The sequence below is a fragment of the Haliotis rubra genome, unplaced genomic scaffold (assembly GCF_003918875.1).
Source record: "Haliotis rubra isolate DU_JTF1 unplaced genomic scaffold, ASM391887v1 Scf397, whole genome shotgun sequence".
Taxonomy (NCBI): domain Eukaryota; kingdom Metazoa; phylum Mollusca; class Gastropoda; order Lepetellida; family Haliotidae; genus Haliotis; species Haliotis rubra.
Window position 1 is genome coordinate 803534 of NW_025767076.1, and position 26270 is coordinate 829803.

General features: G+C 44.9%; 1 protein-coding gene across 7 annotated transcripts in view; it reads left to right on the top strand.

Moving 5' to 3' along the window:
* Window positions 1-25667, top strand: part of LOC124286978 (smoothelin-like) — a 56915-nt gene extending 31248 nt beyond the window's left edge. The window contains exons 6-15 of one of the 7 annotated variants that reach the window (XR_006901162.1): window positions 1435-1548; window positions 8032-8107; window positions 8334-8549; window positions 11602-11697; window positions 13198-13338; window positions 13728-13803; window positions 16759-16873; window positions 22541-22692; window positions 22797-23731; window positions 23837-25667. Coding sequence is in view for 5 of the 7 variants with exons in the window: in XM_046723438.1 (XP_046579394.1) it covers window positions 1435-1548; window positions 8032-8107; window positions 8334-8549; window positions 11602-11697; window positions 13198-13338; window positions 13728-13803; window positions 16759-16873; window positions 22541-22692; window positions 22797-22947 (1137 nt within the window). In the remaining 2 variants the exon portion in view is untranslated. Of the gene's footprint in view, window positions 1-1434; window positions 1549-8031; window positions 8108-8333; window positions 8550-11601; window positions 11698-13197; window positions 13339-13727; window positions 13804-16758; window positions 16874-18042; window positions 18134-22540; window positions 22693-22796 lie in introns of all 7 variants that reach the window. The other 6 variants (XR_006901163.1, XM_046723439.1, XM_046723438.1 and 3 more) reach the window with 6 other exon arrangements.
* The last annotated feature ends 603 nt before the right edge of the window (window positions 25668-26270 follow it).

Here is a 26270-nt window from a genome sequence, read left to right on the forward strand (position 1 = left end):
GGCACCATGTGCTGTATAGTTGACTGAGGGGTGTGTAGGTTGTAGAGGGACAAACAACTCTGTGCTGGTGGCACCATGTGCTGTATAGTTGACTGAGGGGTGTGTAGCTAGGTTGTAGAGGGACACACAACTCTGTGCTGGTGGCACCATGTGCTGTATATGTTGACTGAGGGGTGTGTAGGTTGTAGAGGGACACACAACTCTGTGCTGGTGGCACCATGTGCTGTATAGTTGACTGAGGGGTGTGTAGCTAGGTTGTAGAGGGACACACAACTCTGTGCTGGTGGCACCATGTGCTGTATAGTTGACTGAGGGGTGTGTAGGTTGTAGAGGGACACACAACTCTGTGCTGAGTGGCACCATGTGCTGTATAGTTGACTGAGGGTGTGTAGGTTGTAGAGGGACACACAACTCTGTGCTGAGTGGCACCATGTGCTGTATAGTTGACTGAGGGGTGTGTAGGTTGTAGAGGGACACACAACTCTGTGCTGAGTGGCACCATGTGCTGTATAGTTGACTGAGGGGTGTGTAGCTAGGTTGTAGAGGGACACACAACTCTGTGCTAGTGGCACCATGTGCTGTATAGTTGACTGAGGGGTGTGTAGCTAGGTTGTAGAGGGACACACAACTCTGTGCTGAGTGGCACCATGTGCTGTATAGTTGACTGAGGGGTGTGCTAGGTTGTAGAGGGACACACAACTCTGTGCTGGTGGCACCATGTGCTGTATAGTTGACTGAGGGGTGTGTAGCTAGGTTGTAGAGGGACACACAACTCTGTGCTGGTGGCACCATGTGCTGTATAGTTGACTGAGGGGTGTGTAGCTAGGTTGTAGAGGGACACACAACTCTGTGCTGGTGGCACCATGTGCTGTATAGTTGACTGAGGGGTGTGTAGGTTGTAGAGGGACACACAACTCTGTGCTGGTGGCACCATGTGCTGTATAGTTGACTGAGGGTGTGTAGCTAGGTTGTAGAGGGACACACAACTCTGTGCTGGTGGCACCATGTGCTGTATAGTTGACTGAGGGGTGTGTAGGTTGTGTTAGGGTTGGGCATGAAACCCAGTGTATTAAGATTTGGGAAGTTTGTGGTGTCTTTTACCAAAAGGTGAGACTGAGTCTTGTTGCATATTTTGTGTTCAATACTCACTTGAGTAACGTGGTGATTTGTCTGTCATTATAAGTATATTTGCTTTGGCTTTTGGTGGCCACATGATGGCTGCGCAGTGTAACAGTGCCACACACTACCGGCCACTGGGTATGCTTATACACAAACTTCTTGTGCACAGTCATGAAGGGACAATTGTGCCACATTAACCACAATCATAATTATGTTAATGAATCTGTATGTGTGAGTAGATTTTCACTAATGTAGTTATCATGTACTTATGTCAACTCCTACACAACAAATAACTCGGTTATGGTTTGCTTACAGAAGGAGAAGGGGTCTGTGACACGAACCAAGCAGCTACACGTCGGCACTGACTCCAGGGAGGCAACCATGCCAACCTACGAGAACATCAACGATGAGGAAGAGCTCATGAAAATTGTAAGTCACACTAACCGCGTGTAGATGGTTCTAGTGGGGGGTGGGGGTGGTAGCCTAGTGGTTAAAGGCGTTATTTCGTCCACTTGAAGACCGAGGTTCGATTCCCACATGGGCACAATGTTTGAAGCTCATTTCTGGTGTCCCCCGCCGTGATTTTGCTGGAATATTGCTAAAAGCAGCGTAAAACTAAACACACTCACTCACTCACTCTAGTGAAGGGTTGTGGGCAACACAGGGATGTAAGCTGAGGTTGGAGGGGTGGGCTATACTGGGATGTAAGGTGATGTTGGAGGGTGGGCAACACAGGGATGTAAGCTGAGGTAGGAGGGGTGGGCTATAGTGGGAGGTAAGCTGATGTTGAAGGGTGGAGGCAACACTGGGATGTAAGCTGATGTTGAAGGGGTGGGCAACACTGGGAGTTAAGCTGATGTTGAAGGGGGTGGGCAACACTGGGATGTAAGCTGATGTTGAAGGGGTGAAGGCAACACAGGCAACACTGGGATGTAAAGGATGTTGAAGGGTGGAGCAACACTGGGATGTAAGCATATGTTGAAGGGGTGGGCTGTACTGGGATGTAAGGTGATGTTGAAGGGGTGGGCAACACAGGGATGTAAGGTGAGGTAGGGAGGGTGGGCAACACTGGGATGTAAGCTGAGGTAGGAGGGTGGGCTATAGTGGGAGGTAAGCTGATGTTGAAGGGTGGGCAACACTGGGATGTAAGATGATGTTGAAGAGGGGGGCTGTACTGGGATGTAAGCTGATGTTGAAGGGGTGGGCAACACTGGGATGTAAGGTGATGTTGAAGGGGTGGGCAACACTGGGATGTAAGGTGAGGTAGGAGGGTGGGCTATAGTGGGATATAAGCTGATGTTGGAGAGGGTGGGCTCTACTGGGATGTAAGCTGATGTTGAAGGGTGGGCAACACTGGGATGTAAGCATATGTTGAAGGGGTGGGCTGTACTGGGATGTATGCTGATGTTGAAGGGGTGGGCAACACTGGGATGTAAGGTGATGTTGAAGGGGTGGTCAACACTGGGATGTAAGCTGAGGTAGGAGGGGTGGGCTATAGTGGGATGTAAGCTGATGTTGGAGGGATGGGCTGTACTGGGATATAAGGTGATGTTGGAGGGTTGGGCTATAGTGGCATGTAAGCTGAGGTAGGAGGGTGGGCTGTACTGGGAGTTAAGCTGATGTTGAAGGGGTGGGCAACACTGGGATGTAAGCTGAGGTAGGAGGGTGGAGCTATACTGGGATGTAAGGTGATGTTGGAGGTTTGGGCAACACTGGGATGTAAGCTGAGGTAGGGAGGGTGGGCTCTACTGGGATGTAAGCTGATGTTGGAGAGGGTAAGGCAACACTGGGATGTAAGCTGATGTTGGAGGGTGGGCAACACTGGGATGTAAGGTGATGTTGAAGGGGTGGGCAACACTGGGATGTAAGCTGATGTTGAAGGGGAGGTAATGGGCTGTACTGGGATGTAAGCTGATGTTGAAGGGTGTGGGCAACTACTGGGATGTAAGGTGATGTTGGAGAAGGGTGAGCAGCACTGGGCTATACTGGGATGTAAGGTGATGTTGGAGGGGTGGGCTATACTGGGATGTAAGGTGATGTTGGAGGGGTGGGCTATACTGGGATGTAAGGTGATGTTGGAGGGGTGGGCTATACTGGGATGTAAGGTGATGTTGGAGGGGTGGGCTATACTGGGATGTAAGGTGATGTTGGAGGGTGGGCTATACTGGGATGTAAGAGGGTGATGTTGAAGGGGTGGGCATGTATGCTGGTTGGAGGGTGTATACTGGGATGTAAACTGATGTTGGAAGGGTGGGCTATACTGGGATGTAAGCTGATGTTGGAGGGTGGGCAACACTGGGATGTAAGCTGAGGTAGGAGGGTGGGCTGTATACTGGGATGTATGCTGATGTTGGAGGAGTGGGCTATACTGGGATGTAAACTGATGTTGTGAAGGGGTGGGCAACACTGGGATGTAAAAGGTGATGTTGGAGGGCAGCACTGGGCAGCACACTGGGATGTAAGGTGATGTTGGAGGGTGGGCTATACTGGGATGTAAGCTGATGTTGGAGGGTGGGCTCTACTGGGATGTAAGCTGATGTTGGGAGGGTTAGAGCAACACTGGGATGTAAGCTGATGTTGGAGGGGTGGGCAACACTGGGATGTAAGAGTGATGTTGAAGGGGTGGGCAACACTGGGATGTAAGCTGATGTTGAAGGGTGGGCTGTACTGGGATGTAAGCTGATGTTGAAGGGGTGGGCAACACTGGGATGTAAGGTGATGTTGGAGAGGGTGGGCTATACTGGGATGTAAGGTGATGTTGGAGGGTGGGCTATACTGGGATGTAAGGTGATGTTGGAGGGATGTGGGCTATAGTGGGATGTAAGGTGATGTTGGAGGGTGGGCTATACTGGGATGTAAGGTGATGTTGAAGGGGTGGGCAACACTGGGATGTAAGGTGATGTTGGAGGGTGGGGGCTATACTGGGATGTAAGCTGATGTTGGAGGGATGGTAGGCAACACTGGGATGTAAGCTGAGGTAGGAGGGTGGAGGCTGTACTGGGATGTATGCTGATGTTGGAGAAATTAGGCTATACTGGGATGTAAGCTGCTGATGTTGAAGGGTGGGCAACACTGGGATGTAAGGTGATGTTGGAGGGTGGGGCAACACTGGGATGTAAGGTGATGTTGGAGGGTGGGCTATACTGGGATGTAAGCTGATGTTGGAGGGTGGGCTATACTGGGATGTAAGCTGATGTTGGAGGGTTGGGCTATACTGGGATGTAAGCTGATGTTGGAGGGGTGGGCTATAGTGGGATGTAAGGTGATGTTGGAGGGTTGGAGGCTATACTGGGATGTAAGGTGATGTTGAAGGGTGGGCAACACTGGGATGTAGGTGATGTTGGAGGAGGGTGGGCTATACTGGGATGTAAGCTGATGTTGGAGGAATGGAGCAACACTGGGATGTAAGGTGATGTTGGAGGGTGGGCTATACTGGGATGTAAAAGGTGATGTTGGAGGGTTGGGCTATACTGGGATGTAAGGTGATGTTGGAGGGTGGGCTATACTGGGATGTAAGCTGAGGTAGGAGGGGTTGGCTATACTGGGATGTAAGCTGAGGTAGGAGGGGTTGGCTGTACTGGGATGTAAACTGATGTTGAAGGGGTGGGCAACACTGGGATGTAAGCTGATGTTGAAGGGGTGGGCAACACTGGGATGTAAGCTGATGTTGGAGGGGTGGGCTATAGTGGGATGTAAGCTGATGTTGGAGGGGTGGGCTATAGTGGAATGTAAGGTGATGTTGAAGGGTGGGCAACACTGGGATGTAAGCTGATGTTGGAGGGGTGGACTATAGTGGGATGTAAGCTGATGTTGGAGGGGTGGGCTGTACTGGGATGTAAGGTGATACTATGAATGGAGCAGCTGTACTGCGTATGTGTATGTCCTACCTCTGACCTTTCTCTGGTTGCCTGTGGTGTTGAGAGCTAGGAACAGATAGCATGTGCCCCTTGAGTATGACCTAGCCTATTACCCCTTGTACATGTGTGGGGGAAATGTGGGGGGAAACATGAGGTGTGAGAACTGGTCCTTACTAGCCCCATGCTTGTTGATGCTGGCAGGTAGATGAGACTTAATCATTTCCATAGGAACAACACTGATACCTTATCCTTGGTAGGGGCACAGTGACTTACAAACCCAAGTCCCACATGTATACAGGTAGAACAGTTATGGAGGCAGTGAAGTGATTCCATATTGTTGAATGTCAGACAATACAGTAGAATGTAAAGCCAAGGTAAAAGATTGACTGCCGATGTGGTTGCATTATTTCAACTGGGGCTATTAAGGCTGCAGCATACTTGTACTGTCTGTGCAGAAAGTCCCCTGCGTCAACCATAATGTGTAAGTAGCCTCAACTCATTTGCTGTCATGTAGTTCGTATCTGTAATAAACATACAGTACTGTTGTTATCTGAACAAATAGCAAGTTTATATTTTACATGAAACATCACTTTCTGCTGTTACTGCTTACAGTCTCCCTCATGACACTATCAGTCTCAGAACAGGATCAGCAACAGAAGTATGAACAAGTAGAACACATCTTTATCACATGTTTGGTTTGTGTGATTGAGAATCTGATCAAGTTGTACTCATGATTTGGTGTATTGTGTTGTATTGTGTTGTATTGGGTTGTAGTGTTATTTAGTGTGCATAAAGAAGGTGGGGTGTCCAAGTGACCAGCTCACAACAAATCACATATATTCATCCCCAGTGACAGTTATCATTAGTCAGTTGTTCAAACCACCAGGTTCCTCATACATTAACATACTACTTTCACTAAGTGTTGGTCATTTAATGCAATTATCATATATATTGGGAGGGAGACAAGACCTCACCTATTAGCCACCTGGGGCAGGGCAGATATGTTACAGTAACTACTGTAGAGTGTAATGTCTACTGCCCTTGTATACAACTGATGTGGGATGCTTTGATTTGAAGCCTGCTGCATGACAATACTTTCTCACTATTTTCTGTTGATTTACAGATTCTTCTCTAAAACTCCGGATTAATCTGTTGCCAGTTTATGTAAGGTTCTAACTGCTGTGGTGTTAAGAGATGTCCCCCATCCTTGCCCTGCTTCTCCCTGGCCCTGCTTCTCCCTGGCCCTGCTAGCACAGACAGTGTAGATTCTGTCAACCTGTACCTGCACAGAGTATATAGGAACTTCCCACCCAAGCACACAACCCAGGGTGTCTCCACAGAGTCTGTGTTCTCACTGCAGTGTGTTACAGTAATGGTACAATGTGGTTAACATGTGACCAATTTCTTCCATAGTAATTTGAGGTGTCATGACTTTTGTAATATGCCTTGGGTTTTTGTTTTGACAGGTTTGTTATTTAGATTAGGGATTTGTATCATAGATTAAGTATGAGTTAGGGTTATTAAGAGTAAGGATCTCTAGTAGGGAGTGAAGGGGTTAGTGAGAGTAAGGATCTCTAGTGTAGAGGAAAGGGGTTTTTGAGATTAAGGGTGTCTAGTGTAGAGTAAAGGGGTTGTTTAGAGTAAGGGTCTCTAGTGTAGAGTAAAGGGGTTGTAGAGAGTAAGGGTCCATCGTGTAGAGCAAAGGGGTTGTAGAGAGTAAGGGTCCATCGTGTAGAGCAAAGGGGTTGTTGAGAGTAAGGGTCCATCGTGTAGAGTAAAGGGGTTGTAGAGAGTAAGGGTATCTAGTGTAGAGTAAAAGGGTTGTAGAGAGTAAGGGTCCATCGTGTAGAGCAAAGGGCTTGTAGAGAGTGAGGGTCCATCGTGTAGAGCAAAGGGGTTGTAGAGAGTAAGGGTCCATGGAGTGTAGAAGTAAAGGGGGTTGTAGAGTAAGGGTATCTAGTGTAGAGTAAAAGGGTTGTAGAGAGTAAGGGTCCATCGTGTAGAGCAAAGGGCTTGTAGAGAGTGAGGGTCCATCGTGTAGAGCAAAGGGGTTGTAGAGAGTGAGGGTCCATCGTGTAGAGCAAAGGGCTTGTAGAGAGTGAGGGTCCATCGTGTAGAGTAAAGGGGTTGTAGAGAGTGAGGGTCCATCGTGTAGAGCAAAGGGGTTGTAGAGAGTGAGGGTCCATCGTGTGTAGAGCAAAAAGGGGTTGTAGAGTGAGTGAGGGTCCATGGTGTGTAGAGCAAAGGGGTTGTAGAGAGTAAGGGTCCATCGTGTAGAGTAAAGGGGTTGTAGAGAGTAAGGGTCTCTAGTGTAGAGTAAAAGGGTTGTAGAGAGTAAGGGTCCATCGTGTAGAGCAAAGGGGTTGTAGAGAGTGAGGGTCCATCGTGTAGAGCAAAGGGGTTGTAGAGAGTGAGGGTCCATAGTGTAGAGCAAAAGGGTTGTAGAGAGTGAGGGTCCATCGTGTAGAGCAAAAGGGTTGTAGAGAGTCGGCCACTTACATGAACTCCATGCTGCAGGGACATGCTCGAAGCCCATACAACATGCTGGACATTATTACCCCGGATAACCCAAGGTCCCTGTGAGGCGCAAGCAGGTTAATAGTCACATGACTTCAACCACCGGGTACCCAGGAGGCAAGTTTGAACAAACTCACTTGCCTAAGGTGTAACCACATAGGTGCTTCGTTGTGGGGCAGGACAGAAGTCCTAGAAACTCTCAGGAGTCAAGCTGCCAAACACGGTCACCCATCCAAGGACTTTTCATGACCAACGTTGCTTAACTTCACCTGATTTGTGACCTGAGCTCTATCAACAAGCACACACCACCTTACAGTTAAGGTGTTATTGAGAATAGGAGTTACTAGTTTAGGGTTACTACAGCAAGACATCTGTGCTTACAAGATCCACACAAATCAATTCCAAATGTGAATGAATTTGTGAATGTGTTAAGTCAGTTTATACACCAGACTGTTGTTCTCACCCACATAGGTACAGCAACTGTTCTTGCATTTCTGTCTGCCTATGTTTAAGAATACATACCTGCATTTTTCAACAGATGAGCAAGACAGATGACTTTGATGAACGAAAGAAGATCCGTGCAAGATTAAAAGAAGTGCGAGAAAAAGATAAATGTAAGTTAAAATGACATAATGCTGAGTTCAATTGAACATTCTTATTATATACAGAAGAGAAAAAGACAAATTATCTGTTACAAAGTTCAGGGTACAGATCAACAGCAAGAGTGATGAAAAGTCACAAAATGACTCTGTTCTAAAATCTCTAAAAAAGAATAGGTATTTTTTTTAAACAATTTTAGCACCTTTACATGTTGACAACTTCTGGATGCTGGGTTTGTAGTGGAGCGAGAAGCAAGGCGGCAGCAGAGGGAAAAGGAGTCGGACGACGTTGTGAAGAAGAGGTTCGAGAAGGCAGAAGAAGATAAGAAGAGGAAGATGCAACAGTTTTCAGACATGGCTGCCAAACCAACTTCTGTGACGACAACCAGGACTGGAGGTGATGGATCCCAGATAACCACCACCACCACCACCAGTACATCCACACAGAAGGTAGACGGTAAGTAGACCCACCACCACCACCAGTACATCCACACAAAAGGTAGACGGTAAATAGACCCACCACCACCACCAGTACATCCACACAGAAGGTAGACAGTAAGTAGACCCACCACCACCACCACCAGTACATCCACACAGAAGGTAGACAGTAAGTAGACCCACCACCACCAGTACATCCACACAGAAGGTAGACGGTAAGTAGACCCACCACCACCAGTACATCCACACAGAAGGTAGACAGTAAGTAGACCCACCACCACCAGTACATCCACACAGAAGGTAGATGGTAAGTAGACCCACCACCACCACCAGTACATCCACACAGAAGGTAGATGGTAAGTAGACCCACCACCACCACCAGTACATCCACACAGAAGGTAGACAGTAAGTAGACCCACCACCACCAGTACATCCACACAGAAGGTAGATGGTAAGTAGACCCACCACCACCACCAGTACATCCACACAGAAGGTAGATGGTAAGTAGACCCACCACCACCACCAGTACATCCACACAGAAGGTGGACGGTAAGTAGACCCACCACCACCACCAGTACATCCACACAGAAGGTAGACAGTAAGTAGACCCACCACCACCACCAGTACATCCACACAGAAGGTAGATGGTAAGTAGACCCACCACCACCACCAGTACATCCACACAGAAGGTAGATGGTAAGTAGACCCACCACCACCACCAGTACATCCACACAGAAGGTAGACAGTAAGTAGACCCACCACCACCAGTACATCCACACAGAAGGTAGATGGTAAGTAGACCCACCACCACCACCAGTACATCCACACAGAAGGTAGATGGTAAGTAGACCCACCACCACCACCAGTACATCCACACAGAAGGTAGACAGTAAGTAGACCCACCACCACCACCAGTACATCCACACAGAAGGTAGACAGTAAGTAGACCCACCACCACCAGTACATCCACACAGAAGGTAGATGGTAAGTAGACCCACCACCACCACCAGTACATCCACACAGAAGGTAGATGGTAAGTAGACCCACCACCACCACCAGTACATCCACACAGAAGGTAGACAGTAAGTAGACCCACCACCACCACCAGTACATCCACACAGAAGGTAGACAGTAAAGTAGACCCACCACCACCAGTACATCCACACAGAAGGTAGGCGGGTAAGTAGACCCACCACCACCACCAGTACATCCACACAGAAGGTGAGACAGTAAGTAGACCCACCACCACCAGTACATCCACACAGAAGGTAGACAGTAAGTAGACCCACCACCACCAGTACATCCACACAGAAGGTAGACAGTAAGTAGACCCACCACCACCAGTACATCCACACAGAAGGTAGACAGTAAGTAGACCCACCACCACCACCACCAGTACATCCACACAGAAGGTAGACGTGGTGAAGTAGACCCACCACCACCACCAGTACATCCACACAGAAGGTAGACAGTAAGTAGACCCACCACCACCAGTACATCCACACAGAAGGTAGACAGTAAGTAGACCCACCACCACCAGTACATCCACACAGAAGGTAGACAGTAAGTAGACCCACCACCACCAGTACATCCACACAGAAGGTAGACAGTAAGTAGACCCACCACCACCACCAGTACATCCACACAGAAGGTAGACGGTAAGTAGACCCACCACCACCACCAGTACATCCACACAGAAGGTAGACAGTAAGTAGACCCACCACCACCAGTACATCCACACAGAAGGTAGACAGTAAGTAGACCCACCACCACCACCAGTACATCCACACAGAAGGTAGACAGTAAGTAGACCCACCACCACCACCAGTACATCCACACAGAAGGTAGACGGTAAGTAGACGCACCACCAGTACATCCACACAGAAGGTAGACAGTAAGTAGACCCACCACCACCAGTACATCCACACAGAAGGTAGACAGTAAGTAGACCCACCACCACCAGTACATCCACACAGAAGGTAGACGGTGTAAGTGGGACGCACCACCAGTACATCCACACAGAAGGTAGACAGTGAAGTAGACCCACCACCACCACCAGTACATCCACACAGAAGGTGGACGGTGAAGTAGACCCACCACCACCACCACCAGTACACCCACACAGAAGGTGGAGCGGTGAAGTAGACCCACCACCACCAGTACATCCACACAGAAGGTGGGCGGTAGAGTGGACCCACCACCACCACCAGTACATCCACACAGAAGGTAGACAGTAAGTAGACCCACCACCAGTACACCCACACAGAAGGTAGACGGTAAGTAGACCCACCACCACCAGTACGTCCACACAGAAGGTAGACAGTAAGTAGACCCACCACCACCACCACCAGTACACCCACACAGAAGGTAGACGGTAAGTAGACCCACCACCACCAGTACATCCACACAGAAGGTAGATAGTAAGTAGACCCACCACCACCAGTACATCCACACAGAAGGTAGACAGTAAGTAGACCCACCACCACCACCAGTACATCCACACAGAAGGTAGACAGTAAGTAGACCCACAACCAGTACATCCACACAGAAGGTAGACAGTAAGTAGACCCACCACCACCACCAGTACATCCACACAGAAGGTAGACAGTAAGTAGACCCACCACCCACCACCAGTACACCCACACAGAAGGTAGACAGTAAGTAGACCCACCACCACCAGTACATCCACACAGAAGGTAGACAGTAAGTAGACCCACCACCACCAGTACATCTACACAGAAGGTAGACAGTAAGTAGACCCACCACCTCCACCAGTAATCCACACAGAAGGTAGACAGTAAGTAGACCCACCACCAGTACATCCACACAGAAGGTAGACAGTAAGTAGACCCACCACCAGTACATCTACAGACCCACCAGCACACAGAGGGCAGCTGGTATGTTCATCTCTGTCATGGCACTATTGGCAGTGGCAGGTAAACCATGAGGATAGTCCCATAGCCCAGAATGATCCTTTCAAAGGATGTTGTTCATATTTGTTTGATCTGTAGTATACATGAAGCCTCTGCTTTTGAATGGCATGCCTGATACATTGATTTGTTGGTTTGCAGGAGGAGGCACTCGTACACAGACTGTGAAGAAAACTGAAACAATGGTATCAAAAACATCAGGCATGGGTGGAGTGCAGTTCTCTAAACCAGGGGCAGGTATGTAGACAGCACAAAGTCAGGTTGGAATATGTTAAACCAGGGGAAGGTATGTAGATAGGATGAGGCCACGTTGGAATATGTTAAACCAGGGGCAGGTATGTAGATAGCATGAGGCCAGGTTGGAATATGACAAACCAGGGGCAGGTATGTAGATAGCATGAGGCCAGGTTGGAATATGTTAAACCAGGGGCAGGTATGTAGATAGCATGAGGCCAGGTTGGAATATGTTAAACCAGGGGCAGGTATGTAGATAGCATGAGGCCAGGTTGGAATATGTTAAACCAGGGGCAGGTATGTAAATAGGACATGGTCAGGTTGCAGTATGTTAAATATATTGTTATGCTGTAAGTTACTCCAGGTCAGGTGTGTAGGTGGGACAAGGGTGTGATGCTGAAAGTTACACATGGGCAGGTGTGTAGGTGGGGCAAGGGTGTGATGCTGTAAGTTACACCAGGTCAGGTGTGTAGGTGGGACAAGGGTGTGATGCTGAAAGTTACACATGGGCAGGTGTGTAGGTGGGGCAAGGTTGGGATGCTGTAAGTTACACCAGGTCAGGTGTGTAGGTGGGGCAAGGGTGGGATGCTGTAAGTTACACCTGGGCAGGTGTGTGTGGGAGGTGGGGCAAGGGTGGGATGCTGTAAGTTACACACCAGGTCAGGTGTGTGTAGGTGGGACAAGGGTGGGATGCTGTAAGTTACTCCAGGTCAGGTGTGTAGGTGGGGCAAGGGTGTGATGCTGTAAGTTACACCAGGTCAGGTGTGTAGGTGGGGCAAGGGTGGGATGCTGTAAGTTACACCTGGGCAGGTGTGTAGGTGGGACAAGGGTGTGATGCTGTAAGTAACACCAGGGCAGGTGTGTAGGTGGGTCAAGGGTGGGATGCTGTAAGTTACACCAGGTCAGGTGTGTTGGTGGGACGCTGTAAGTTACACCAGGTCAGGTGTGTAGGTGGGGCAAGGGTGGGACGCTGTAAGTTACACCAGGTCAGGTGTGTAGGTGGGACAAGGGTGGGATGCTGTAAGTTACACCAGGTCAGGTGTGTAGGTGGGGCAAGGGTGTGATGCTGTAAGTTACACCTGGGCAGGTGTGTAGGTGGGACAAGGGTAGGATGCTGTAAGTTACACCAGGTTAGGTGGGACAAGAGTGGGATGCTGTAAGTTACACCAGGTCAGGTGTGTAGGTGGGACAAGGGTGTGATGCTGTAAGTTACATCTGGGCAGGTGTGTCGGGGAAATGTTGCCTAGTTTTCTGTGTGAGTGTGTACAAGCATGTGGAGACCCTGCATGGCTCTCTGTTTGTCACTTTATCATCCATCATCAGACAGAGTGAGCATGGTCACTGGAGGACCTGTTACTTGGCAACATTCTCAACAGTTATCATTACTTCACCTTTGTACATGCATGGAATTGTTGTGGTCCCTTTTTGTCCAAATGCTTAAGTTTTGAATGTGTAGAATCTTTTGTTTGAATGCTTTTTAGTTTCTTGTTTTGCCCACCTCAGCAGAAGCAATGAGAAAGCTGTCTGACCAGCTTCAGACAGCAAGTCCCCCCGGCACCAGTGGTAGGCTGATGGTGAAGACAGAATCGTGGAACAGTGCCGATGCTGTGGTACATACGTCCGAGAAGACAGAGTCTTGGGGAGGTAGAAACACCTCAACATGTTGACATCACAGGAAGCTCATCTGTGTCGTTACTAGTGTATTAATGAATTCATCCCTGAATGATCACTGTTGTTCCACACTAACTGTATCAGTGCGTGTTTCCTTTGTGTCGCCATGTGTAGCACGTCACAGGCCTTTTACATTCCGGTTACATCACCTCATACAACACACAAACATACTACTATAAAAGATGATATGCATGAGTTTTCTCTTAGTTACATAGGACATAAATGTTTATTTATAATAGCACAAACATATTTCTAATTAAACTTTGTCACATTTAAGGTTTCAACTACGTTATTACAACAGGCGTGGAAGTTTTAAGACTAGCCATATGCAGAGTGTCAGTGTGTCATGTTTTCTCTTGTAGCAAAGCCAGGAGGTTCCCGTGGCGCCATGGCTGCCTTCAAACAGATGGATGCCACAAACAGCCCTGCACAACCGAAGTAAGTTTCCCACCCCTATGATGGGACATGTTTAGTAGGTCTTCAGAAAGCCGCTGAAATACCTTTAGTTTGATATTGGTGTAACGAGACTGTGCCCCTGACAGTGACTAACACTCATGAAATTGTCTCAACACTATAATTCTAGTATGTTGATTGTATAATGGTTGATGCTCCTAAACAGATTTCCTCCGTAGGTATATGCCTGACTGGCCCTCCTATTCATGCTGTCATGTCATCCTTGATGTATGTCATTCTGAATTGTGTTACCATGTATGCAAGTCTTGTTAGATTGTATATATGCTTTACTGTACAGATAGATGGATAGACAACTTCTTTATTGCAGTGCATGCGACGTTTCGGTGTAGGTCCTAACACCGTTATCAAGCAAATCATTTTGTTAGGACCTACACCAAAACATCACATCAGTTGGAAATGATCACTGACAGTTTAAGGTATAAAGTGATCACAAATAGTTAAAGGTATAAAGTGATCACAGATAGTTACAGGTGTGCAGTCCTACCTGATCACATATAGTAACTCACAGGTATGATGCCCTATTTTTACAACATTTTTTAAGAACATTCATTTTGGGGCATGTTGTATGTTTTTGTCTGATGTAAATAAAACCTGATGTCACTTATTTCAAGTAAAATATTTTATTTCCTATCCAGTGAACGCGAGAGCTCTTTTGTTTTTGTAATGTATTTCAGAGTAATGTTTGCTGTCTGTCTGACAGCTACCTCAGTTGGCGAGGGTTGTGTGATCACTTAGACACCCTGCTTTACCACAGACGATGGACATTCCAGCTGATATCTCCATGATAAGCCCAGTGTTATTATGAGATATACCTGTGTTTTCCATGGAGGGGCTCCGAATGTATATTTGATTCCAGTAAATTTCACTGAGGAGTTAGAATTCAAATTTTGAACATTTACTATCAAATAGAAGGTAAAACCCATGTGGCATATTTGCATTCTACCATGACACAATGGCAAAACAAACACAGACTCTTTGGTAACAGCATCCTCGATAATCTCCAGGGTATACGTTAAGATCACTTTCCACTATACCCTGGATGCATCCACGGCTTATATTACCTCCCTTTGCTGGCTCCGCATTCTCACAGTAGCCAATCAGCTAAGCCACTGTTACATTTGAGATTGGCAGTGTCAACAATGATAGCGGTCGCAGTCATGAAGGTTTGTTCGCAGTGCCACTCAGATTTTTTGGGAAAAAATACAGACAAATTGACAGATCTTAAAACTTTAAAAAATATATAAAAGAACTCCTTCTACCTCTTTCAGACTACCTCTGCATCAATTGTGTTGCCAAGTTTAAATGGTTAGATAATTTAAGAAGCGAAAGTGAGTTGTGATTGGTTTGCTCAACTTCCCAGCATAGACACCTGATTGGATAAAAAGACGGCCAAGAAGGTAATATAATTATAGGGCCAAGCCGTGGATGCATCCAGGGTATAGTGGAGAGTGATCGTAACGTAAACCCTGGAGATAATCGGGGATGTGGTAACAGGTGAATAGATTAGTACATTGTCATCATTGAGTCAAACCTAATTTTCACCATAATATTTAAAACCTCTTCAGTGAGACGCAGTAACATAATGTAGGCAAATATCCTGTAACCATTATTCAAACTGATAGCACGGGGAACAATGAAGTGAACTTTATAATGTCTTGTTGCAATTTCTAAGATGCCTAGCGGTTAGAACAATAAAAAACCCAAAAACATTATCAGACAATAAAGGTATAGTTTTTTGATGACGTAACAATTGAATGACGTTATCCTATCACTGCGCCATTCTAGTCTGTCCCCTTGTAATCGAACCAATTTACATTACGTCACAATGTAAGCGACGTCACGATGCATGTCAGTTGTCATCGCCTCATACGGCCTCCTAAAGTAAACTACTCCGTTGCATCCCGTTTCTAGGTTTGCTGTTGCTTAACGCAGCTAACAACACTGGTGGAAACATTACGTTTATGTTTTACGACGGTTAAAATGTGTCGATTCGACTCACAAGTTTTCAGTGACACTGTAACGTTCGCAATTTTTACATTCCAACATTCCCACGTGGAATGTCGCTTGACTACTCAGCTTCATCTGGATGTACTGATCTAAACTTACGTTGGTAGTAGAAATGCGACGTTCATATTGCCCCATAGGTTTACGTTAATGACAGATGTAATTAAAATATTTCAGAGAAGATATTTAATCCGGACGTAAACCCTCATCAAACTGTTATCATTTGTATTTTGCTGGTAACGTTCGTCTTAATGTAGGGGTGCAGACACATCAATAGAACAGCGCGCCAGTTAGCCCTGTGCGAGCATTCTTAATTTGGGTCACCGACACCGTCGTTTGTTTTCTGCCTTAAATTAATTGTAATTATCCTTAGAAAGTATTATATTTGGCATCTTAGAAAAGAAATACAGTTCGCTCTACCACCATGTATAGTGTAATAAAGCACACTTTCGCCCTGAACTATTATAACGTTAAAGCACTCATGCTTTAACTATAATAGTTCAGGGCAAAAGAGTGCTTTATTACACTATACATGGTGGTAGAACGAACTGTATTTCTTAACTACACAGCACTGTCACGGCATCTTAAAGCTTTCATTCAGAGACAATGTTACACAACAGACATGATGTCGGACTACATGATAGGGTCGTACTGAAGGTCAGGACATGTTGAGGTATCAATACTTTACAAAATATTTAATTGTTGTTGTTTTTTTTCTCTAAAACATTTATTGTCACACTTGCTGTAAGTAATATTGGCACAGGAGACATTATTTTGAATTGTTAGTTGAACAATAGCGGTGTGCCTGAAGCTTCCAATTGCAGGATTGTGAACCGTCATGGTGGAATGTTGTCCTTGTCTTCTGTTGCATGAAGCTGCATGTATGCATGTTATATGACTCTGTTCTGTCCACAGTGCTTTAGTTACCGTATCACTGGCTAAGAAGGCTGCTACCACAATGAGACGTAACGCTATTGCCATCAAACAGGAAGTGCTTGCCTTCTGCAAACACAACACTAAAGAATACAAGGTACAGGTGTCACGTGCATCACATCATATACAACTGTCTGTAGTGCCCCCTGGTGGAGGTCCTCACCACTAACCTCAGTACCGCAGTACCAGCTTATCCCACAGGTGAACTCCTGCAGTCTAGGGGGGTGAGGTGGGGGAGAGATTGGTTGTCACAACTAACCTCAGTACCGCAGTGCCTAGGGCTGACTCCTGCAGTCTAGGGGTGTGTGTGGGGGGGCGAGGGGGTGACAGTGGTTACCTGTTGGGGGACAGGGAGAGGGAGAGGGGATAATGATGGAGCATGCTTTATACTGGATGACTTTTAATATTCACTTTGAACTGTGTTTTTGTCAGTGTTTTTGTCATGGTGTTTTAAAGCTATTTGGTCCTGACAAACCCAGAGACTCTTTCAGGGTGAATGTAGGATGTAAACCATAAATTAAATCCTATATTTCTGACATTCAGGGAAGCAGCTTGCCACATCACATTGCATCATTTTGGAACATTGGGGCACGCATACTTATTCCCATCAGAAACCAAATTAAGATGGAACAAATATGTGATACGTATAATCAAAACAGGGTTTATCATCTACTGTGTTTCTCCTTGTCTGTAGGGGGGAGTTGTCGAGGGATTAAATTTGATACTGTGTCTGAATATATCTTCTGTAGATACTTCGTCTTTCCGTAGAGGACAAGATAACCCCTGTATCTAGTGATAACCATCCAGTAATTGGTGTACTACTTCCTTTCATTACCGGTCTTATTTCAGCTGATGATGCAGTGTTACCTGTTACAGGTGTTATTTCAGCTGATGATGCAGTGTTACCTATTACAGGTGTTATTTCAGCTGATGATGCAGTGTTACCTGTTACAGGTGCTATTTCAGCTGATGATGCAGTGTTACCTGTTACAGGTGCTATTTCAGCTGATGATGCAGTGTTACCTGTTACAGGTGTTATTTCAGCTGATGATGCAGTGTTACCTATTACAGGTGTTATTTCAGCTGATGATGCAGTGTAACCTGCTACAGGTGTTACATCAACTAATGATGCAATGTCACCTGTTACAGGTGTCATGTGAGCTGAGGATGCAGTGTCACTTAAAGCAGGTGTGTCCAGTGACAGGGCTATCCAAGTGGTTCTTTCTCCCATAACCTTAGTACTGATGTTGTTTGTTTTCGTCCCAGTGCTGGCCGTGGACGTGGCATGACGCGGAGCCCCAGTGCTATCAAACAGATGCTGCTAGACTGGTGCAAGTCCAAGACCGCAGAGTATGAGGTACCCACATTGGTGGCCTGGTGGCTGCACGCTGTTGGCCTGATGGAAAGTCTGGCTGTGTGATGGTGCCTTGCATAGAACACACTCACAACTCAATCTTGGAACCTTTGGATCATTTAGGAAGTTGAATAAAGAATGGTTTTGATAAACGTTTGATATTTAGAACTTTCATGCACTGAAATTAAGTAGAACTAGAAGGGAATAGGTGTGTAGGTCAGTATTAGTAACTGAGGATTAAATAGTGTAACAAGTATGTTTGATAATTGACAAGAAACACTTTGAACTATTGCTGTGAACCGAGAGCCTGTTCCGTGAGTGTGTGCAATACAGGTCATCTTCACACAGCAGGACACACAACAGAATGCTTCTGTGTGTTGTGCCTTGGTACCAAGACAAGCATGGAGACTGCTGGTGTCTTGCACCATTGTAGGGGGTCTGCTGGTTTCTTGCATCAAGGCATGGTGTCTATTGGTGCCTTGCACCACTGCATGCTATCCTATCGTGATGTGCATCAGTGCATGTTATCCTATGGTTATGTGCATCAGTGCATATTATCCTATGGTTATGTGCATCAGTGCATATTATCCTATGGTTATGTGCATCAGTGCATATTATCCTATGGTGGTGTGCATCAGTGCATGTTATCCTATGGTGATGTGCATCAGTGCATATTATCCTATGGTTATGTACATCAGTGCTTATTATCCTATCGTGATGTGCATCAGTGTATGTTATCCTATGGCGATGTGCATCAGTGCATGTTATCCTATGGCGATGTGCATCAGTGCATGTTATCCTCTTGTGCTGTGCAGCTGTATTGTGTCTACGCATGGTATTTCTGTCCTGTTTGGTTACAGGTGGTTGCTATGGAGATGAGCTGTATATAACTTCTTGCTTATGAGAGGTGGCTGAAAAATTCTGAGCTTAACTGAGAGGGACGTCTAGTTTATCCTTAGCAGTTTGTTTGTATTAAGTACAAGACCCTTGTTGCTTACAGGCTGCATCTTAACCACAAGCAGGTGGTACACAGTGTAAACTCTAAGGTCACATAACCATCAATACAGCCTCATGAAAGAGTTGAGGACATGGTGAGTAATGAACTGGGCATGATAAAGGTTTCCGTCTGCTGGGTTCCAGGGACGTCTGATCTGAAATATGCCAGGTTCATCATCTATTGTGAGAGTATCTGTCATGAGAGAGTATCTGTCATGAGAGTATCTGTCATGAGAGTATCTGTCATGTGAGAGTATCTGTCATGTGAGAGTATCTGTCATGTGAAAGTATCTGTCATGTGAGAGTATCTGTCATGTGAGAGTATCTGTCATGAGAGAGTATCTGTCATGTGAATGTATCTGTCATGAGAGAGTATCTGTCATGTGAGAGTATCTGTCATGTGATTGTATCTGTCATGAGAGAGTATCTGTCATGTGAGAGTATCTGTCATGAGAGAGTATGTCACGAGAAAGTATATGTCATGAGAGAGTATCTGTCATGTGAGAGTATCTGTCATGTGAGAGTATCTGTCATGAGAGATTATCTGTCATGTGAGAGTATCTGTCATGAGAGAGTATCTGTCATGAGAGAGTATCTGTCATGTGAGAGTATCTGTCATGAGAGAGTATCTGTCATGTGAATGTATCTGTCATGAGAGAGTATCTGTCATGTGAGAGTATCTGTCATGTGATTGTATCTGTCATGAGAGAGTATCTGTCATGTGAGAGTATCTGTCATGTGAGAGTATGTCAAGAGAGTATGTCACGAGAGAGTATCTGTCATGAGAGAGTATTTGTCATGTGAGAGTATCTGTCATGTCTCTGCCATGAGAGAGTATCTGTCATGTGAGAGTATATGTCATGTGAGAGTATCTGTCATGAGAGTATCTGTCATGTGAGAGTATATCAAGAGAGAGTATCTGTCATGAGAGAGTATCTGTCATGTGAGAGTATGTCATGTGAGAGTATCTGTCATGAGAGAGTATGTCATGTGAGAGTATCTGTCATGTGAGAGTATGTCACGAGAGAGTATATGTCATAAGAGAGTATCTGTCATGTGAGAGTATCTGTCATTTGAGAATATCTGTCATGAGAGAGTATCTGTCATGTGAGAGTATCTGTCATGTGAGAGTATGTCACGAGAGAGTATATGTCATAAGAGAGTATCTGTCATGTGAGAGTATCTGTCATTTGAGAATATCTGTCATGAGAGAGTATCTGTCATGTGAGAGTATCTGTCATGTGAGAGTATCTGTCATGTGAGAGTATGTCAAGAGAGAGTATATGTCACGAGAGTATCTGTCATGTGAGAGTATCTGTCATGTGAGAGTAGCTGTCATGTCTCTGTCATGAGAGAGTATCTGTCATGTGAGAGTATCTGTCATGAGAGAGTATCTGTCATGTGAGAGTATCTGTCATGAGAGAGTATCTGTCATGTGAGAGTATGTCAAGAGAGTATATGTCACGAGAGAGTATCTGTCATGTGAGTATCTTTCATGTGAGAGTATCTTTCATGTCTCTGTCATGAGAGAGTATCTGTCATGTGAGAGTATATGTCATGATAGAGTATATGTCATGTGAGAGTATCTGTCATGTGAGAGTATCTGTCATGAGAGAGTATCTGTCATGTGAGAGTATCTGTCATGAGAGAGTATCTGTCATGTGAGGGTATCTGTCATGTGAGAGTATCTGTCTTGAGAGAGTATCTGTCATGTGAGAGTATCTGTCATGAGACAGACCCACCTGACTTTGTGGAGTGATCTGCAACCATGGATGAGTCTAAACAACTATCAGAATAGTGGAAACCTATAAACTCCTCAATGGACAGCAAAGTCTGTTTGCTAATATTATGCTAAGCTGCTTGGGCAATTACACGAGAATGATGATTTGTTCCACCACCAATAAGAAGCCTTCTTCACCAGTGGGTTCATAGTCGGCAGACATATGAGGACCTTGGAGGGGTTTATGTTGAACAAAAACTCGCATTTACACAAGTCAATCATAGTTAGACTCAAAACTTTGCAGCTACCTCTCTACTGTGCTGTTCTACCGAACCCTTCATGTGCTCCTTTGTTCCAGCCACACTGCAGCTTGTTGTGCTTCACGTCTCACAATATTGCATGCATGAGATTCCGCATTGTCCAGTCTGTGCGGTCACTTCACTACTGCCATGTACACGTTATGCTACTGCTGTTTATTTTTTATGTGTTGAATGATACAATGTTGTAGAATAACATGATGCTTTCTCTCCAATATCTGAGTTGATAATGGAATGGTACATCTTGGGTTTAGCTTATGCATGTGTTTGAATGTTATTACAGTATATATGATGCATAAGACAAGTGGTATGAAGTGAGTCGGGGTTACATACAGTACATAGGTTGTATGATGCATAAGACAAGTGGTATTGAGTGAGTCGGGGTTACATACAGTACATAGGTTGTATGATGCATAAGACAAGTGGTATTGAGTGAGTCGAGGTTACATACAGTACATAGGTTGTATGATGCATAAGACAAGTGGTATGGAGTGAGTCGAGGTTACATACAGTACATAGGTTGTATGATGCATAAGACAAGTGGTATGAAGTGAGTCGGGGTTACATACAGTACATAGGTTGTATGATGTATAAGACAAGTGGTATGAAGTGAGTCGAGGTTACATACAGTACATAGGTTGTATGATGCATAAGACAAGTGGTATGAAGTGAGTCGGGGTTACATACAGTACATAGGTTGTATGATGCATAAGACAAGTGGTATGAAGTGAGTCCGGGTTTAAGCTGTATGTTAGTTGTACTGTTCCTCATGCTGTCAAACAGTGTGAGGCATCAGGGTATGTTGGAGGATGATCATACATCAGCCAAGTTCCACACAATGGTGATACACCTCACGATATAAATATTTATCTCTTTGATGTTTTCATCATTCTGCTTTTGAAGATTGTTAGGGGCCAATATCCCCGCTACAGAATATCTGTAATAAGACTGATCCTTATGAATCTAAAGATTGATTGTGAACTAACACTCCTACATGTTTTCCTTGTTCGACAATATAGGTTCACTCTATTTACACTTTGAGAGCACCATAGATTCATGCAAGATGAAAGTCATGTGCATGCCAGCAGTATTATTCAAATATTTTGTTGCTATAAAGAGTTAATTCAGTAATTTGAAATAGACCTATATTGCCTCCATGTGTTGATACTGTACCCTATATTGCCTCCATGTGTTGATACTGTACCCTATATTGCCTCCATGTGTTGATACTGTACCCTATATTGCCTCCATGTGTTGATACTGTACCCTATATTGCCTCCATGTGTTGATACTGTACCCTATATTGCCTCCATGTGTTGATACTGTACCCTGAGAGTGAGAGTCAGCATCTCATGCAGCAACATGGTGTGTTTCCAGACGATACAGATCACCAACTTCTCCAGTTGTTGGAACAATGGGCTGGCATTCTGTGCACTCATCCATCACTTCTTCCCGGATGCATTCGACTTCAATGCGCTCACACCGAAAAACAGACGCTACAACTTTGATCTGGCCTTTGACACTGCAGAGTAAGTATGATGTCAAGATTAAGGTCAACTCTTTAACTACCTGTACATATTGTGTATCTACTGGATGATGTTGAGATGATGATGTGTGCTGACTTTGCTTGCAGGAAGAGGGCCGACATTGCCCCTCTACTGGATACAGATGATATGGTGCGAATGAAGAACCCCGACTGGAAGTGTGTGTTTACCTATGTCCAGAGTATCTACCGACATCTGCGTGACCATGACGCCAACAAGGCCAAGGAGGCAGAGCAGTGATTGGCTGACTGGCTAACCGCTGCTTGCACAGCATCATGCAGTTGTTGTTATTTTTGTCATGTAACTTATTGAGTTTGTAACATTTAATCATGTGGTGGTGATGCTGCACTGACTGTGTGTGGAGCAGCGACTAGTGCAGGAGTACCTAGTAGAACACAGGTGACACAGTGATTCCCACCTCCAACACACCTGCTTCCAGGCCAGAAACACACATCTGTTTCGTCTCTTTCGAACTTGCCACCACATGGCTTCCCACAGGGAAGTCATCATCGTCAAGAGATAAGTGTTTATTGTGAAACTCTCCAACACATGTATGGTAAAACGGTTAGTGAAGACGTTGGAGTCTCGTCACTGTGTATCACATCACCTGTTGAGGAGCGTAAGAAGTATGTATTACAATAGATAGCATTTCTATAGCAAACACAAAACCAATGTCTTCCAGGTTTCTACACTATATTGGGTGATATGTTTACTGTAATGTGATATTAGAATGGTGCCTTTTATGTGATACAAGTAGCTACTGTAGATGACAAATACGTCCATATTATGGTTTGGGCTGATCAGCATCTATACGAGCTGTGTGGAGCTCAGCATGTGTTATCTGTCTCTGCTGGGAGGATAGTGAAGGACTGTGTGGAGGGTGACAACATGGCGCCATGGCTCAGACAGATGGGCTCTCATAGCATGTTGCAGTCATGGAATGTTTCTTGCTTCACCCTGCAGCCAAATAACATCCACACATCAGTCTTACAGTCACCCCTTACACCAACTGTCACACCTGCAGGTGACAGATCCACAGTCACACCTGCATGTCATCAGGGGACTGTTACACCTGCAGATGGATCCACAGTCACACCTGCATGTCACCACGGGACTGTTACACCTGCAGGTGACAGATCCACAGTCACACCTGCATGTCATCAGGGGACTGTTACACCTGCAGATGGATCCACAGTCACACCTGCATGTCACCACGGGACTGTTACACCTGCAGGTGACAGATCCACAGTCACACCTGCATGTCACCACGGGACTGTTACACCTGCAGGTGACAGATCCACAGTCACACCTGCATGTGACCAGGCCACTGTAACACCTGTGATTGATGATGATATGAATGTAGGTATTCAACTTGGAAGTGGACTGGTTCTGTAAGTTGTGAAGTTGATTGCTACCACCTCCAAGTAATGTTTTTAGTCCAAATTCAAACATGTGAAGGACTTGATAGTTGAGAGTGCATAATATAAACTACTGTACATGCATATGTGGATAGGACGTAGTGTTGGTGCTTGCTAGGGTTTTAGGGATATTGTATTTGTAGAAGAAGGTAGACTTGCATTATCTATGTATCCGGTGTACTAGTGTAGGTAGTGCTGACATCTGGTGGCCAACCATGCTCCTAGTGTTCTGTAGCTATCCTCCTACACACTGTGGGGGAAGATATTCTTACAAGTTAACAGTGCAATGTAATCCCATTATGTGAGATAATTGGCATTTCAATTCACAATACTCAGCAACTTGACGGCAGGCCCCTTGGGGACAGTGAAAAACAGTACTGGTAGGTAACATATGTTGACATTGTGCCCTAGATCATCGGATTGGTTTCTGCATCTTATTTGGCCTATTGCAGTGCTTTGAGCTTTGTTTTCTTCATGACTGGCTTCATACAGGGTCTTCTTTACATCTGTTCCTAAAACATGTCTTTTGGACTTTTTAAGTTCAATGTTAGTATAATCCAGTCTGTGGTAAGATTATATTAAATGGTTTTTGGTATTATTTCTCGACATCACATAATGCAAGATGGCATCTATTAAATATTTTTCTATGTACATCTCATGAAACAAATCAAAGACAAAGAACTTTGTGCAGGGTTTATGATTGAATTTGTTTTTGACAATACAGCAATTACTCACTTAAAGCTATAAAAGCTTTAAAGGTCTTTGTCTTTATGTTAGGCAAGGGTTCCACTGTCCCGGCAACTGTGTGCAAGTCTGTGTTACTGTGTCTGTCTAGTATTGATTGCTCTTGTTTTTATGAAATAACATGTTTTATTTCCATTTTGTAGATATTCAATGATATCATAACTTGTACAGTCAACTGTTTTGTAGTGAACTATTTCCAGTGCTATTCAATATAACTCCTTTTTCATGTTTTGTTTTGCATACCAACATTAAAGTTTGTAGTTGTGTTCTCAGGGTGCCGCAATATGTAGTGATTAACGTGATGTCACACTCTCCAACAACCTCAAGCAACAATCACGTACAGGTTGCTGCCAAACACAAACTAGATTTCTTGTATTCATGTATTTTTCTCCTTTTATTATCCATGTAGCCTGATATTTGTTCTTACAACCCTGCATTGTAAAGAGTCTCTACTGTAAGTGCTGGCACTGTCTGTTCTTGATCAATGGTAACATGTTTGTAAATCCGTGCCAAATTTGAAAACAATATTTACCACTGTACTTAAAAATATCCATTGCTGCCAACTGCCAGTTGAAGGAAACGTTTGTATAGTATGGTTAGATTTGTGTAGACAGCAGGAGACTGGGGCAGCTGGGGTGGGGCAACACTTGACATTAGGAGGGAGGGCTTCATGAGATGCTAACGCAGCAAAACTGTGTCCTTTCTGTTGTTGTGTGCATTTACTGTATAACTTAACAAGTACACATCCTGTGCGTATGTTTCTGTATCTGTTAATGAATAAAAATATAATTATATCTGGTTTTGTTTTCATGTTATTTCTTTGTCAGAGTTTTCTTTCAGTATCTTAACTTTTGGGTTATTTAGCAGACCATTAATTACTTCCAAGGTTGTGTCAAATTTGGCCACAGTCACTAGTGATTCTGTTCAGTTAGCCTGACTTAAACTCAGGTGTGCTTGTCTCATGGCCTGTCTGGCATTGTAAACATCTTCTCCTGAGGGATCCGTGGACACATTAAGCTGACACTTCACCTGCCTGTTCTCGAAGACGTTCAAGTGGTCTCAATCTAGTTTTCAGGTTCTGTTCTAATTTGGCCCTAGCAGCTGTATCAAAAATGAACACAATACCTTGTTAGTGTTGTAAGAGATAGAATACTAGCTCTATGACATCTGTGCAACATTCCTTGTATACACATAAATAAATTATCATAAAACACACATGTTTATACCAGGTGTTAGAACAACTGTATATAAAACTTCCCAAACATTTCTGATAATTAGCACGTCATGCACTCACATTTGGTTATAGTGATAATAATCTGTAAAACATAATGGACATTTATAATGTGCCTGTATCAACACACTAGTGCATGCTCATGGTGTGTGCGCCTGTATCAATGCACT